At 57.5% G+C, this 14,119-nt stretch overlaps 1 protein-coding gene across 4 annotated transcripts in view; it reads left to right on the top strand.

Moving 5' to 3' along the window:
• The first annotated feature begins 121 nt into the window (after positions 1-121).
• MAP3K12 (mitogen-activated protein kinase kinase kinase 12) overlaps positions 122-14,119 on the top strand; it is a 15,949-nt gene continuing 1,951 nt past the window's right edge. Inside the window, exons 1-14 of one of the 4 annotated variants that reach the window (XM_046012432.1) lie at positions 122-311; positions 9,024-9,198; positions 9,298-9,506; positions 9,812-9,995; positions 10,155-10,346; positions 10,618-10,776; positions 10,890-11,048; positions 11,655-11,763; positions 11,967-12,076; positions 12,204-12,320; positions 12,439-12,576; positions 12,754-13,378; positions 13,571-13,641; positions 13,729-14,002. In XM_046012432.1, the coding sequence (XP_045868388.1) occupies positions 9,062-9,198; positions 9,298-9,506; positions 9,812-9,995; positions 10,155-10,346; positions 10,618-10,776; positions 10,890-11,048; positions 11,655-11,763; positions 11,967-12,076; positions 12,204-12,320; positions 12,439-12,576; positions 12,754-13,378; positions 13,571-13,641; positions 13,729-14,002 (2,484 nt within the window). In that variant the 5' untranslated portion in view covers positions 122-311; positions 9,024-9,061. Of the gene's footprint in view, positions 312-550; positions 6,290-7,910; positions 8,475-9,023; positions 9,507-9,811; positions 9,996-10,154; positions 10,347-10,617; positions 10,777-10,889; positions 11,049-11,654; positions 11,764-11,966; positions 12,077-12,203; positions 12,321-12,438; positions 12,577-12,753; positions 13,379-13,570; positions 13,642-13,728; positions 14,003-14,119 lie in introns of those variants that run through there. The other 3 variants (XM_046012429.1, XM_046012430.1, XM_046012431.1) reach the window with 3 other exon arrangements.

Genomic DNA, 14,119 nt, shown 5'->3' with positions numbered 1-14,119 from the left:
GGCCGGCGGCTCCAGCGCAGCATCCCCCGCTCAGGGCGTGTCCGTCCCGGGGGGCCAGGGGCGGGGGCCTGGGAAGGAGCGGGAGTTCAAGCCGAGTGGGCAAGGGGCTCGGGGTCGGGGGGAGGAAGCTGGGGCTGACACCCGTGCACCCGGACACTGCACGAGCCTCGCCTGTGACAGCGCCCCGGGTCCGGTCGAGGGCAGCGGGGGGAGGAGAGAAGGAGGAGGAGAAGGAGGAGGAGGCGGGAGCAGCATCCGGAGCCTAGCTGCAGCAGCGCCGCCTTTTGTGCTGCGGCCGCGGAGCCCCTGAGGTGAGAGCCTGGCCGAGTTGGGGGGTGGGGGCAGGGATGGGTCCGGGTGCGGGGATACGGGTGCGGAGGGAGGGTCGGGGATGCAGATGTGGCGGGGTGGAGTAGGGTGGCGCGGGGATGCCGAGGCTTCGGGGCGGAGGAAACTGGAGACCTGGACCCGACGCCTGTGGGGATGGGAAGGAGGGGAACGGAGCGGAGGGACGCCGCGGCCCAGCTTGGAGACGAAGGGCCTCCAGAGCTGGAAAGGACCGTATGGGGTGGGGGTGGGGGGATGATTGGGGGACAGACTTAAAGGGCAGCGGGCAAGAGAACACCCTCCTCTCCTCCCACTCATCCTCCAGGGGGAAGAGAGGGAAGGAGGAGGAAGAGTTTGGGCCCTCTCAGGGAAGGAAAGGAAGGACGGGGCCTGATGTGCCCACCACCCGCCTCACCACCACCCCCACTCCCACACTCAGCCCGCTGCACCTGAGGATTAGAGGGTGCCAGCACCTGTTCTTGGATGCCCAGGTGATGGCCCTCCTCCACTTCCCTCTGATGCCCCCAATCCCCTCCAGCTGTGGTATTCACCTTCTCCATCCAGCTGTTGCTTCTTCCCCTCCCCCATTCATTTGTGGTTTTCTCCCTCTTTCTCTCCATCTACTCTGGCTCCCCTAACCCAGTTCCCCAGCCCAGGCCTTTCAGGAACCTCTTCTCTTTCCCCCACACATTTCTCAAACTCCTTGGCTAAAAAATAAGCAAGAATCTGTTCCACACAGTTGTGCCTCCTGATAACTATGGCCTTGGCCGAGGGGAGGGAAGAGGGGGTCAGAGGCTCTATAGAGAGTGGAAGGAAATCGGTGGGGTATCCCTTAGCATAGAAGGAGTCCCACCTTTGGGGACTTTAACTCTGCACCTGCTCCCTCTTGAGAGAAGAGTGGGTGGATGGCCCTCAACCAAGAAGGAGTGTGCCTGAGGTCTGTCCTCAACCCAGAGTCCTCTCAGCCACAACCACCGCCTCCCTCCAAATGACATTTCCCTTCCATCTCGCAGGATGGACTCCGTGGCTCTGGGAGCTCTGATTGTCAGCCGGAGGGTAATATCGAAGCAAGGCAAGCACAAGGGATTCTGGAAGGAAAGGGCTCAAGAGCTCCCTGGCCTTCCTGTCCAGACAGCAAAGTTTCCCAGAGCGCCATTCAGGGCCTGCTCTCTCCCATCTCACACTTCAGGGTGGCCAAGAGTACTTGCCCTCTCGAGCCAGCCACTCATCCGTTCTCCCAGTGGGGACTGAGGTGACGCTGGGGAGACCAAAGGTGTGATATCCCGACTCCAGCACCCATGAAAACACAACTAAATACCCATCCCCGAATTAAACCCAGCTATGGGCAGAGGAGGCAAGAAGTTTAAGTAAGGACTGGCTTTGGACGTCCTGTGTGTCCTTACAGCTAAGGATGGCAGGACCCCTCTCAAACCAGCTGCTGTGTCCCCGTCCTTCCCCTGGAGGTGACAGGGTGGTCATCCAGCTTCCAGGAAGAGGACCCTAAATCCTAGTGCCCCCCACCCCAAACTCTCCCAGTGGCATCTCACATGCGGTCCTCCCTCTCCCCTGCCTGGCCTGGGGAGGAAGAAGGGACTAGAAGTCCCTCCTGGGGCAGAAGGAGGATACTGTGGAGACAGGCTAGCAGGTGACACGTGGGCTTCATGAGGGGTTGACCACAGCGACTGGTCTGTCTTGTTTGCTTCCAGGAGGACCAGGGTCATCTTTGCTTTTGGGGAAGGTGCTGAGGTAGGAACACTAGGACTGAGGGGCCTAAGGGTCATTCAGGACAAAGAGCCCTTGGTCTTGGGTTCCTTCTCGCGGTGCTCTTCTTTTTGCCCCTTGCATTTGCCCACCTCCCTTTCCACCCGTACCCTCTCTACTGCAGATGAGGAAAAGGGGAAGAAGGGAAGGGAATCATATTTATAAAAGAAACGCTGCTCCTGCTTGTTAGGCACTTTTCAGCGTGGCTCGTGTTTCTAGGGAGCTTCGTGCTTCGTGTGTGCCGGGTCCTGGGCCAGGAACCTTGCTGAGATTCTCTCACTAGTGTTAAAAGACTAAGAGTTGAGTGTTCTCATCATCCCTGTCTTAGGGATGAGGAAACTGAAACTTAAAGAAGTAATCTCTTTAAACTTTGGGGGGAAGAGCTTAGGTCTTGGACCCAGGGCTGTCTGACCCAGAACCACTATGTTCTAGACTGTATGACCGCCGTGACAGGGGTACCTCGGTTCCCGTTCAGAGAGAAGAAACAGGTTTGTTCAGAAGTGTCTTACTCCAGATTGCCTGCCTGGTCAGGAGCAGAGACAGGACATCAACCAAACCTCTCTAATTCCCAGGCTACCCACTCACCCACTGTCCCAAGCCAGGTGACAGGAACAGATGGGCACTCCTGATTTTTATTTCCTCATTTTTAATTCAAAATCTGATTTTTTATTATTTTAAAAGCAATTGAAACTTATTGCTGAAATATTAGAAAATACAGATAAGCCACAAGGAGGAAATAAAAACATCCACAATTCCACCTACCTAGAAATGGTTACACTTCGGTATCTGTCCTCCCAGATCTTTTTATATTTTTATTTCTTTATGATTTTTGATCTTCCAGATCATTTTAAATGCACATCCAGCGCAGGAGCTATTTACTTAAATGTGCTGTATTTCTTCTGGGTCCACCTGAGGGCCCGAGTAGGAGGGACACTGTGGCGCATCATACCCCTCCTTTCCCTTCCCTCCTGACCTTAAAGGGTAGGGCTGCGGGATGATCCCGGGCCAGGGGTGAGTATGTGGTGCAGGCCTTCTCCCTTAGCCCAGAGGAGGTGGAATGATAGGATTTGGAGAGGAAGGACTGAGGGTCTGGTAGCAAAGAGACCAATGACTGGGGACTCCAGCGCCCTACTGCCACTGGGACCTGGTTTCCCTGGGACCTGATATTGAGAAAAGTCCTGCGAAATTAGAAGGTCTGAGACCCAGTCTGCCTTTTTCTGGTCAGACAAAGAGCTGGCCTCTCCAGAAGCCACAAAGACAGACCTGGTGTCCAACTAACCAGGAGGACAGAGTCAGGACCCAGGCAGTGTGCTCACGGCATTCCCCACATCATCTTAAACTGTCCCCACCCCAGAAGGTAGAGTGGGGAGCCTTGAAGGGGTAACATTCTTCAACTCGTGGCAAAACTGAGGTTCTGGCTCTGATCTCTCCAAATCCAAAGTTAGCTCTTTTTTTCTAAATAGCCCTGCCCCCTCCCCCTGCCCCGTCACTGCCCAGCTGACTGGAAGAAGAGGTGGTGGCACCCGGGGGGGCATCTCAGGACTTGACCTGTATGAGGCTGGGGGGTGCCTGGGTTTAGGGGTGATCTCCAATTTACCCCAAGTTCGTTGGGGAAGACATTTCCCCCTGATGAAGGCACTGACAAAGCTGTAGTGCCTTCCATCTGAAAAGAACCCTGTATTCAAAAAGAAAAACAGCGGTGGCCAGTGGCCAAGAGGCAAGGTCAGGAGGGGTCACAGCCCTTTATCCTATCAGGATCTCAAAGCCTGTAGCGGTGGAACTAGCATCCCTCCCAGAATCTTGGGTTTCCTTTCCCTGTGAAGACTTTCCTTCTCACCCTCACTCAAGAGAGAAGAACCTTCCTCTTTTTCCTGAGGACAAACTGAGGTCCAGGGCAGTGGTGAGTGCTCAGTGTGAGAGCCTGCAATTTAGACAGATGGCCTGGCCTCTCAGCTGAGCCCCCAAGACTGCCAGACATACAACTTGGCCTTGAGATTGTGCTTTTAGAACAGAACAGGACAGGACAGGAGAGAGAATTCAAAGGGTTCCCTTGCCACAAGCTTCCAGCACTTCCGGCAGGAGAACCAGGAGGAGGAAGAAGCAGAGGGACCTTCCGGCACCCACTCCACTGCAGGCTCCTGAGTGGGCACTCTGGGAGTCACCAGCTGAGAATCAGGTAGCTGAAACCGAATTAGGACCTCCCGGGACTTCCAGAGAGTGTCTTGCCCTGGCAGATATAGGGTTTAGGGACCACTCTGTCCCCTCACCCAATCTGGAATTCTGCGCAGTAAGCACTTGGTAAATATGGTTGACAGGATGATGGAGATATCCACCCCCTCCTGTCACTCTCTGCCCTTCCTCCATGCTTTGCATAATTGATGGCCAGGGAGGCAGTTCCCCTCCCCCAGGGTGACCGAATGTCTAGGCCAGGGTCTTCTGGCATGACATGCCCCAAGTCCTGGCGCCATAGGCCCAGCTGGGGGGCAGTGGGACACAGCTGGTAGGTCAGAGATAAAGGAAACTGAGAGGGGCTGTGTGTTGGGAGAGGAATCTCCAGTTGACTGTAGCTCCCTGGGGCCTGGCTTCCCCTGACTCCCTCAGGTCAGTCTGGAGGAGCTGTGTTAGCCTAAGGACAGGGTTGGTGGTGGCCTGAGGAGCTCCGCTAGAGTCCCTCCCTTTCCCTGGATCGAATCTCCTACTTCTTCAGGTAACTCCCACTGCCCTAAAAGACAAACAGGTGAAATGGTTTCTCTCCCCGTCTCCCTAGTTGCAAGCCCTGGATACCAGAGGGGCCTCTGGGGAAGCCTGGTGAACTGGAGGGAGGTTTGGTGGCAAGTGCCTGAGCATGTCACCTTCTCTATGCCTGAAACTCCTAGTTGCCAAACACCACATGAGGACTGAGAACTTTCAAAATCCAGGTGTGGTGCCTAGTCAAGGCTCAGCTTCTAAATAGGAAAGACTTGGGAAGGGCACAGATGGTCTCCGCGTTTTCCAGTTCTTTCTCTGCTACTTTTTTTCTCAGTGCCCTCCCTGCTTTTCACATTCAGACGTTCAATCCATGCGTTTCCGATTTGATTCTCTCTGCGCTTCACCGTTTCGGTCTCTGAATCTCTCCGCTCGCCCTCCACCCCCGCCCCTTTCTCTGAGTGTGCCTGTTCCCGTTTCTGTGTCCCTATCTCCCCATCTCCTGCTTTCTCTGTGGCACTGCTCCCCACATTCCAAGCCGAGTCCCCGCTCCCCAGCACCAATGGCTCTCCCTCCGCTCGGCGCCCGGGCCGAAGATGTGTCTGCATGAGGGGTCGAGGGAGGTATGCGAAGGAGGGCAGCTCGCAGGCGGCCGACTGAGAGGGCCCGGGGTCCGAGCCCGTGATTCCGGCAGCGCTCCGGACCACCAGCACATGGGCCTGCCCGGTCAGGGGCGGGGCCCATCGTAGCCCCGCCCCTGCCGCTCACGTGACTCTGGGCTAATCTTGTCCTGGTGACTTCACACGCTGCCTCGGGCCCAGTCGTCATGGTTACGCCGCAGCGCCCAGCGCTTCCCCCAACCCGCTGAGTCCCCTCCCCTTCCCCACCCGGACCCCCTCCTTCCGCCGCCGGGCCCCCGCCCGGTTCCAGCCACGCGCCCCGCGCCACGTGATGGCCGGGAAGGAGGTCGGGAAGGGGGAGGGGGCGCTGGGGCCGTAACCCCTTCCTCCCCACCCCGGAGGGCCTTCTTGGGGCTTCCCGCGGGACCCGCGAACGGCCTGATCCAGCCCACCCTTCTTGCGGGCCAGCAGCCCCGGCTTCGGGGTGCGGGCGAAAGCCCTGGGATCCTGCGGAGTAAATTCTTGGCTTGGGTTTGTCGTTGGCATTACGGTGTACATCTACTCTCCTCCACGGCGCCGATAGCTCGTAGGATATGTTGAGGATTCAGAGGCTGGATCTGACTATGACCAAAGCTTTCTGAGTCTGTTTTCTCAAGAATATAGAGGGACCGAGGGGAACAGCTCCTTCCCTGGGTGGCGGTGAAGAGCCAGGGAGCTCCTGCGTCCGTAGCGTAGGGGCGGCCTTTAAGAAGACCGTCCTGCCCGCGCGCCCGTGCTGGGCGAAGCCTGGGATCCCGGGCGAGAGCCTTGGGGGTCTCATGGAGGGCGGGCTGTCGGAGGAGCCGGACGCCTGAGCCCACAGTGCCTCCGGGCTAATGGGAGCCACGATGAAGGAGGTACAGAGGGGCTGTGCCGGTCCCGACGGACATCAGCTCACAGCGGGGCGGGGGGTTGGTGGGGGGAAGACCGGGAGGAACACTTCCAGGACGGAGTGAGAGTTGGAGAGATGGCAGGGGAAGCGACTTCAGGCAGAGAACGCCCGGGGGCGGAGCTTGTGGCTTTTCCTCAGAGAGCCCCCCCCCCCCCCCCCCCCGCGGATTATCCAGCACCTCTGTCACTTGGGGCGAGTGTCGTTTTGAGGATTAATTGAACTAATGCGCCTATCGTCAGAGGCTAACGTACATCGTAAGCCTTGCCTAAGAGTTAGCCATTCTCATTAGGGGCCCTGGCACAGAAGCCCCATGTAGCCTGGTGTCAGTTCTATATGGCCCGGGTGCCAACAGCAGTGGGAGACGAGGCTGGCGAGGGACCAGAGCATGGAGATAAGGCTGCTGGGCCAAGGGCAGTAGGGGGTTCTTAAAGGGCTTGAAGCAGAAGAGGGGATGCTGGCCAATCTGTGTTTTAGGAAGATCCTTCTAAAGAATGGTGGAAAATGGAGTGGGGTGGGTGGGCGCTGTGTAGGTATTGGGAGACTACGAGGCAGTCTCGGGTTAGCTGACACAGCCAAAGAGTCCGAAATTAAGACAGTGAGGTGGAACTAGAGAGAACAGATTGGCATTGGGTCAGAGCTTTTCAAATGGGCCAAAGTCCAGTAGGAATTACCTGAGGTGCTTGTTAAATATGCATGTTTCAGGCCCACACTGAAAAATCCTTGAGAAGCCTGGAAATTGTTATGACAGCTGATACCATCAGGAGTGCCAAACTTCCATGTCTGTCTGCGTCATCATCCAGTGGCCCCTTTTTGTGTGTAGATTCCTGTCCCTCCTCTCCTGTTGTGATTCAGAGGCTCTGGTGCAGGGGTTCAGGAAGGACCCTAATATGAGGAACAGTTAGAGCATCACTGTCCACAGGAATACTCACATCTCAGGATCTGTTAGCAGACTAGATGTGGAGGGAGACGGAAGACTAGAATGACTCCAGATGCCAAGCTCTGGACAGGTTTGGTATAGGTTGAAGAGTGTGCTGTGCCTGAGGCCTGAGTGATGACAGCTAGTTTATCCCCTTTGTACAGTTGGAGAAATTGAGGCTGAGTCCAGTTTGCCTGAGGTCACACAGCCAGTGTGTGGCAGAGGCAAGGCTAGAATTCAGATTCAGTTTTTAAACATTTATTTATTCGAGAGGGAGACAGTGCACAGGGAGAGGGAGAGAAGCAAACTCCGCTAAACATGGAGCCCGACAAGGGCTTGATCTCACGACCTTAAGCCGAAATCAAGAGTTGGATGCTTAACCGACTGAGCCACCCAGGTGCATCCAGACTTTTAAGATTTTATTTATTTGGGCCTCTGGGTGGCTCAGTCAGCTCAGGTCATGATCTCAGAGTCTTGGGATTGAGCCCCACATCAGGCTCCCTGCTCAGTGGGGAGTCTGCTTCTCCCTCTGTTGCTCCTCTGCTTGTGCTTTCTTGCCCTCTCTTTCCCACTCTCAGATAAATAACATTTTTTTTAAAAAAAGGATTTTAATTCTTTGAGAGAGGGAGTGAGTGAGCAGGAGCTGGGGGAGGGGCAGAGGGTGAGGGAGAAGCAGGCTCCCCGCTGAGTGAGGAGGAGCCCGGATGCTGAGCTTTCTCCCAGGACCCTGGGATCATGACCCAAGCTGAAGTCAGATCCTTAACCAACTGAGCCACCCAGATGCTCCTAGAATTTTTTAAATGGTTACTTTTTAAATAGCATGTAATTACGAGAATTGGGACAAATCTCCATCTTCTGGAAAGATAGTACTTGGTTTGGAAGCTGGAGATGGGGTGATGGAGAAGAGGCAAGGAGACAGGGCCTCTGTAACTGACCCCCTGAGGGAGCAGCAGAACCGATGTCAGGCCTAAGGGGGGGTGAAGCAGTAGGCTCCTACTCGTCCTGACCCAGCTTCTGCATCTGCCTCTCCACTGGATGGCTCTGCCTTGTCTTCCGCCCCCCTCCATCCCCACCCATCCCCAGTTCAGCTGAGGGACTGCAAGCTTCTCTTACCTTGGCAAGGCCCTGGTGTGTGTGAGCACTGGAGAGGGAGTCCCGGATGAGAGTCCGAGGGTGCCTTGGGATGACTCTCACCTGAGGCTAGTGTTCCTGTGAAGCCTCAGCCATCTCACGTGTAAGTACACCAGTGGGAGCCCCAGGTGCCTCCCCAGCACATGGGAGGCCCGGGAATGTCCTCTTAGAGTGCCTGCATGTCACCTGTGTGCGCCTCGGCACTGGGGAGACCTGGGGTGTTACTATCACAGACCTGAGGCTGAGACTCGGAGTAGAAGGTGTACGTCTGAAAGACCCTTATGTGACCTCTGCGTGTGCATGGGAGCTTGAAGTGACAGAAATGGGAGCTCCATAGGTGAATTACAGTAGTCTTCCGAGGAGAAGGGAACGAGTCTGTTACCATAATACTTGAGTTTCTGGCACAAGCTCCGGGGTCTGTGCCTGAGTGTGGGGCTGTTGCCTGGGTCCACCTGAGAATGATGCTCAGGGATGTTACTAATGGAGGCTCCAGAGGAAGCCCACGCGTTAGGTTACTGAGATGGGTTCCTGAAGGCGAGCACAGCTCCAGTGGTACTTCTGGCAGGGCTGTGGGGGTCCGGATCCCCCACCAGGCTCCTGCCTCTGAGGCGCGGCCCCGGCTGACCCTCCCTCCTTCGCTCTATTCTCCTAGGGCCCACGGCCCCCCCGCCGCGCCCGGGCCCAGAGGCCATGGCCTGCCTCCATGAGACCCGCACACCCTCTCCCTCCTTCGGGGGCTTCGTGTCCACCCTGAGCGAGGCGTCAATGCGCAAGCTTGACCCGGACACTTCTGACTGCACCCCGGAGAAGGACCTGACGCCCACCCAGTGTGTACTCCGAGATGTGGTGCCGCTGGGCGGGCAGGGCGGGGGCGGGCCGAGCCCCTCCCCGGGGGGTGAGCCGCCTCCTGAGCCTTTCGCCAATAGTGTCCTGCAGCTCCACGAGCAGGATGCAGGGGGCCCCGGGGGAGCCACGGGGTCACCTGAGAGTCGGGCGTCCAGGGTCCGAGCCGATGAGGTGCGGCTGCAGTGCCAGAGCGGCAGCGGCTTTCTGGAAGGGCTCTTCGGCTGCCTGCGACCTGTCTGGACCATGATCGGCAAAGCCTACTCCACAGAGCACAAGCAGCAGCAGGAAGGTAGGCTGCGTCCTCATGGGGGCCCTGTCCCTGTCTCCCCGAGACCTGGCGGGCAGCCCCTCCCCCTGGGGCCCAGCCGTGGCCCCTCAGCAACGGCCCCCCCACGCCCTGGCTTTGTCTGAGGCCTCCGTTGGCTCCCTTCCCTGTTCCCCCAGCCCTTGCCTCCTTGGCTTCTTGTGGCTCGTTTTCAGCCTGGGCCCCCGAGTCCCTTCAGCCAGCCCCAGGCTTGCCCCTGTGCCTGCCCACCCCGAGCCCCTGTGCTTGGCTCCCTCTAAGCCTGGTGGCACCGCGCCTCCTGTTCACAGACCTGTGGGAGGTCCCCTTTGAGGAGATCCTGGACCTGCAGTGGGTGGGCTCAGGGGCCCAGGGCGCGGTGTTCCTGGGACGCTTCCACGGGGAGGAGGTGGCTGTGAAGAAGGTACGGGACCTGAAGGAGACGGACATCAAGCACCTGCGGAAGCTGAAGCACCCCAACATCATCACCTTCAAGTAAGGTCCCAGGCAGGGGTTGAAGCCAGGGCCACTGGGCTGTGGGCAGGGGTCAAATGGGGCTGGACAGGGACAGGGGGTGGGGAGGGTTGGTTTCCAAGTGGGAATCAGGGGCCTTCGAGGCTGGCCCAGGCCCTAACGCCCCCTTTTGGCCCCCAGGGGCGTATGCACCCAGGCTCCCTGCTACTGCATCCTCATGGAGTTCTGCGCCCAGGGCCAGCTGTACGAGGTACTGAGGGCTGGCCGCCCTGTCACCCCCTCATTGCTGGTTGACTGGTCCATGGGCATCGCCGGTGGCATGAACTACCTGCACCTGCACAAGATTATCCATAGAGACCTCAAGTCCCCCAAGTGAGTAAGCCAGCAAGCACAGAGAAGCTGACGTGCATGGTCTCCTGCAGGTGACCCCCCCAGCCAGGCTCCCCGCTTCCAGACCCCCGTCCTGAGTCCATGTGGCCCATCTCAAAAACCCCTCCCAAATGACAGTCCTATTTTGGGAGGGCTGTGGCAAGCCCCCGGCCTCTGGGTGTCCCAAATGACTTAAAACAGAAAGTTGGAGTTGCTGCAGCTAGGAGAGGTGTGGAAAGGGGCCTGGCCCCCAGCTGACTACGATCTTTACCAGCATGCTAATCACGTACGACGATGTGGTGAAGATCTCCGATTTTGGCACTTCCAAGGAGCTGAGTGACAAGAGCACCAAGATGTCCTTTGCAGGGACAGTAGCCTGGATGGCCCCTGAAGTGATCCGCAACGAGCCCGTGTCTGAGAAGGTCGACATCTGGTGAGGGCTGGGCTGAGGACCGAGGCGGGCAGCTGGCCAACCCTAGGGAGGGAGGGGGCTTCCATGGCCTCTGGTGGGAGCCCCTCCCAAGGGATGTCCCCTCTTATCCCCAGGTCCTTTGGCGTGGTGCTGTGGGAACTGCTGACTGGTGAGATCCCCTACAAAGACGTAGACTCCTCAGCCATCATCTGGGGCGTGGGAAGCAACAGTCTCCATCTGCCTGTGCCCTCCAGCTGCCCAGACGGCTTCAAAATCCTGCTTCGCCAGTGTTGGTAAGGATGGCCTGGCAAAGCTGGAAAGCGAAGGGTGGTTGCTTGTAGTTGGATGACACTTGGAAGCCAAGCCTCCAGGCCCAGAGTCCTGGACAGGGAAAGAGGGACAGAACTCCCTCATGCTTGAGACAAACTGTGCTGCCATGGGCAAGTGGTATCACCCCCTGAGCCCATTCCTGGCTGGCCAGAGCGGCCGGGGTGCACCTGCAAAGGGCCAGCACAGGCCCGGAGCATGGTGGCTGGAGCGAGAGGGCTGCATTAGAACCCAGGAAGGAGAGGGCCCTGGGGCCTTGTTTGGAACCTAGACTCTGAAGGGAGGTTGATGATTTCCCACCTTTGGTTTACCATTTCCCCAAGCATGTCTCTCTGAATGGAGTTACTCAGAAAAAGGTGTTCAGAAAATAGGATTAAATAGGTTTCCCTACTGTAGGACTTTGATGTGCTAATGGGAGAGCAGAGCCAGCGAACCAAGGAGTCCAGTCAGGGAGCACACTCTAGTGTTCTCTTCTCCAGGGCACATCTGGGGAAAGGATAAGGATGCTCTAGTTCCTTTCTGGTCATCCCTAAAATTTCTGTCTCCCCGCACCCCAACCCCATGCCCTCCAGGAACAGCAAACCAAGAAATCGTCCATCGTTCCGCCAGATCCTGCTGCACCTGGACATCGCCTCAGCTGACGTCCTGTCCACACCCCAGGAGACTTACTTTAAGTCCCAGGTGTGCTGTGGGTGGGAAAAGGGACACCTTAACTCCCTCCCTCTGCAGAGAGGAGTGTGCCCTCTGAGGGGATATGGGGATGGGTGGAAGGGATGGTAGGTTCGCTCTTAGGAGGGCTGAGACCCCATCCTGGCCAGTCCCGTGCCTACTCCCTCTGTGCTCAAGTGAGGTCCCTCACACCTCATTGTCTCTTCACCCCCTAGGCAGAGTGGCGCGAAGAGGTAAAGCTGCACTTTGAAAAAATTAAGTCAGAAGGGACCTGTCTGCACCGCCTAGAAGAGGAGCTGGTGATGCGGAGGAGGGAGGAGCTCAGGTGTGTGCGTTTGTCTGGGAAGGGGATTTTTCTCCAGCAGGGACCCTGGACCAGTTCCCAGAGACTGGGACTAATTACAGCACCAGGTGACGCTGGCTCACCTCAGACACCCTTCTGCCTGTTTCAGACACGCCTTGGACATCCGGGAGCACTACGAACGGAAGCTGGAGAGAGCCAACAACCTGTACATGGAGCTTAATGCCCTCATGTTGCAGCTGGAGCTCAAGGAGCGGGAGCTGCTCAGGTAACCGTATGTGCCACACGCATCAGATCTCATCCTCATGGAGCTGTGACGCCGAGAACCTACAGAGCATGGGTACCCCTTTCTGATCACATGTCCGGCTGAGGTGTCTTATTTTTAGGAGGGAACAAGCTTTAGAGCGGAGGTGCCCAGGTCTGCTTAAGTCACACCCTTCCCGAGGCCTCCTGCATGGGAACACTATGGAGAAGCTCATCAAGAAGAGGAACGTCCCACAGAAACTATCACCCCACAGTAAAAGGTGGGACCAGAGTTCTCAAGTGGTGAGGCTGCAGATTGGCAGGGGGAGTGCTTGAAGCAGGGGTGGAGACTAAGGATGCCCAGATGATGATCTGTTGGGGGGGATAGACTACCCAAGGTTGGGAGGGCTTTCAAGTTATCTGTTCATCTCAGACTTGTACTTTCCCTCCCTTACCAGGCCAGATATCCTCAAGACTGAATCTTTGCTACCTAAACTTGATGCTGCCCTGAGTGGGGTGGGGCTTCCTGGGTGTCCTAAGGGCCCCCCCTCACCAGGACGGAGTCGTCGTGGCAAGACTCGTCACCGCAAGGCCAGCGCCAAGGGCAGCTGTGGAGACCTGCCTGGGCTTCGGGCGACTTTGCCACCCCATGAACCTGGGGGACCAGGAAGCCCAGGGGGGCTAGGAGGGGGACCCTCAGCCTGGGAGGCCTGCCCTCCAGCCCTGCGTGGGCTCCACCATGACCTCCTACTCCGAAAGATGTCTTCATCGTCCCCGGATCTGCTGTCAGCAGCACTGGGAGCCCGGGGCCGAGGGGCCACAGGAGGAGCTGGGGATCCTGGCTCACCACCTCCAGCTCTGGGAGATACCCCGCCAAGTGAAGGCTCCGCACCAGGCTCCACCAGCCCAGATTCACCTGGGGGAGCCAAAGGGGAGCCACCTCCACCAGTAGGGCCTGGTGACGTTGTGGGGCTGCTGGGAACTGGAAGGGAAGGGACGGCGGGACGGGGAGGAAGCCGGGCTGGGTCCCAGCACTTGACCCCAGCTGCACTGCTGTACAGGGCTGCTGTCACCCGGAGCCAGGTAAAGTATGGGGTGGTTCCTAAGCTCCTACCCTTTCCTTGCTCTCCCCTGGGCCTAAGTCCACAACTCACCTCCCCTATTAGGTCTTCATCTTAAGCCATTCCCTACTTAACCCTAATGACTATGTTCCCTTCTCTTGGGTCCCTGCTGACCTCTTCCTACTTCTGACCGCAGTCCACTCCTGTCCTGCAGAAACGTGGCATCTCATCGGAGGAAGAGGAAGGAGAGGTGGACAGTGAAGTAGAGCTGCCATCGAGCCAGAGGTGAGTGACACGTACAGGAAGTAGTGACAGTGTTTGCTTAGGGGCTGCCATGTGCCAACTGTTAACCCTGGCCTCTCCAACATACAGATGGCCTCAAGGCCTGAACATGCGCCAGTCACTGTCCACCTTCAGCTCAGAGAATCCATCTGATGGGGAGGAGGGCACAGCCAGTGAGCCCTCCCCCAGTGGCACACCTGAAGTTGGCAGTACCAACACCGATGAGCGGCCAGATGAGCGGTCTGATGACATGTGTTCCCAGGGCTCAGAAATCCCACTGGACCCACCTGCATCAGAGGTGGTTCCTGGCCCCGAACCCAGCTCCCGACCCATCCCACACCAGGACCTACCCAGAGGGGAGCAGGTGAGTCTCAGAAACAACTAGGTACATTAAGAGCAGACGCTTAGTTATTTAGGACTTTAGAGGCAGAGAGACGAAGACACCAGAAAGCTCAGTATTTAGCCTCCAAGTCACTCAATA

This window comes from Meles meles, chromosome 7 (genome assembly GCF_922984935.1).
Source record: "Meles meles chromosome 7, mMelMel3.1 paternal haplotype, whole genome shotgun sequence".
Taxonomy (NCBI): Eukaryota; Metazoa; Chordata; class Mammalia; order Carnivora; family Mustelidae; genus Meles; species Meles meles.
The sequence above is the reverse complement of the archived record's forward strand: the minus strand, read 5'-3'. Positions and strand labels throughout refer to the sequence as shown.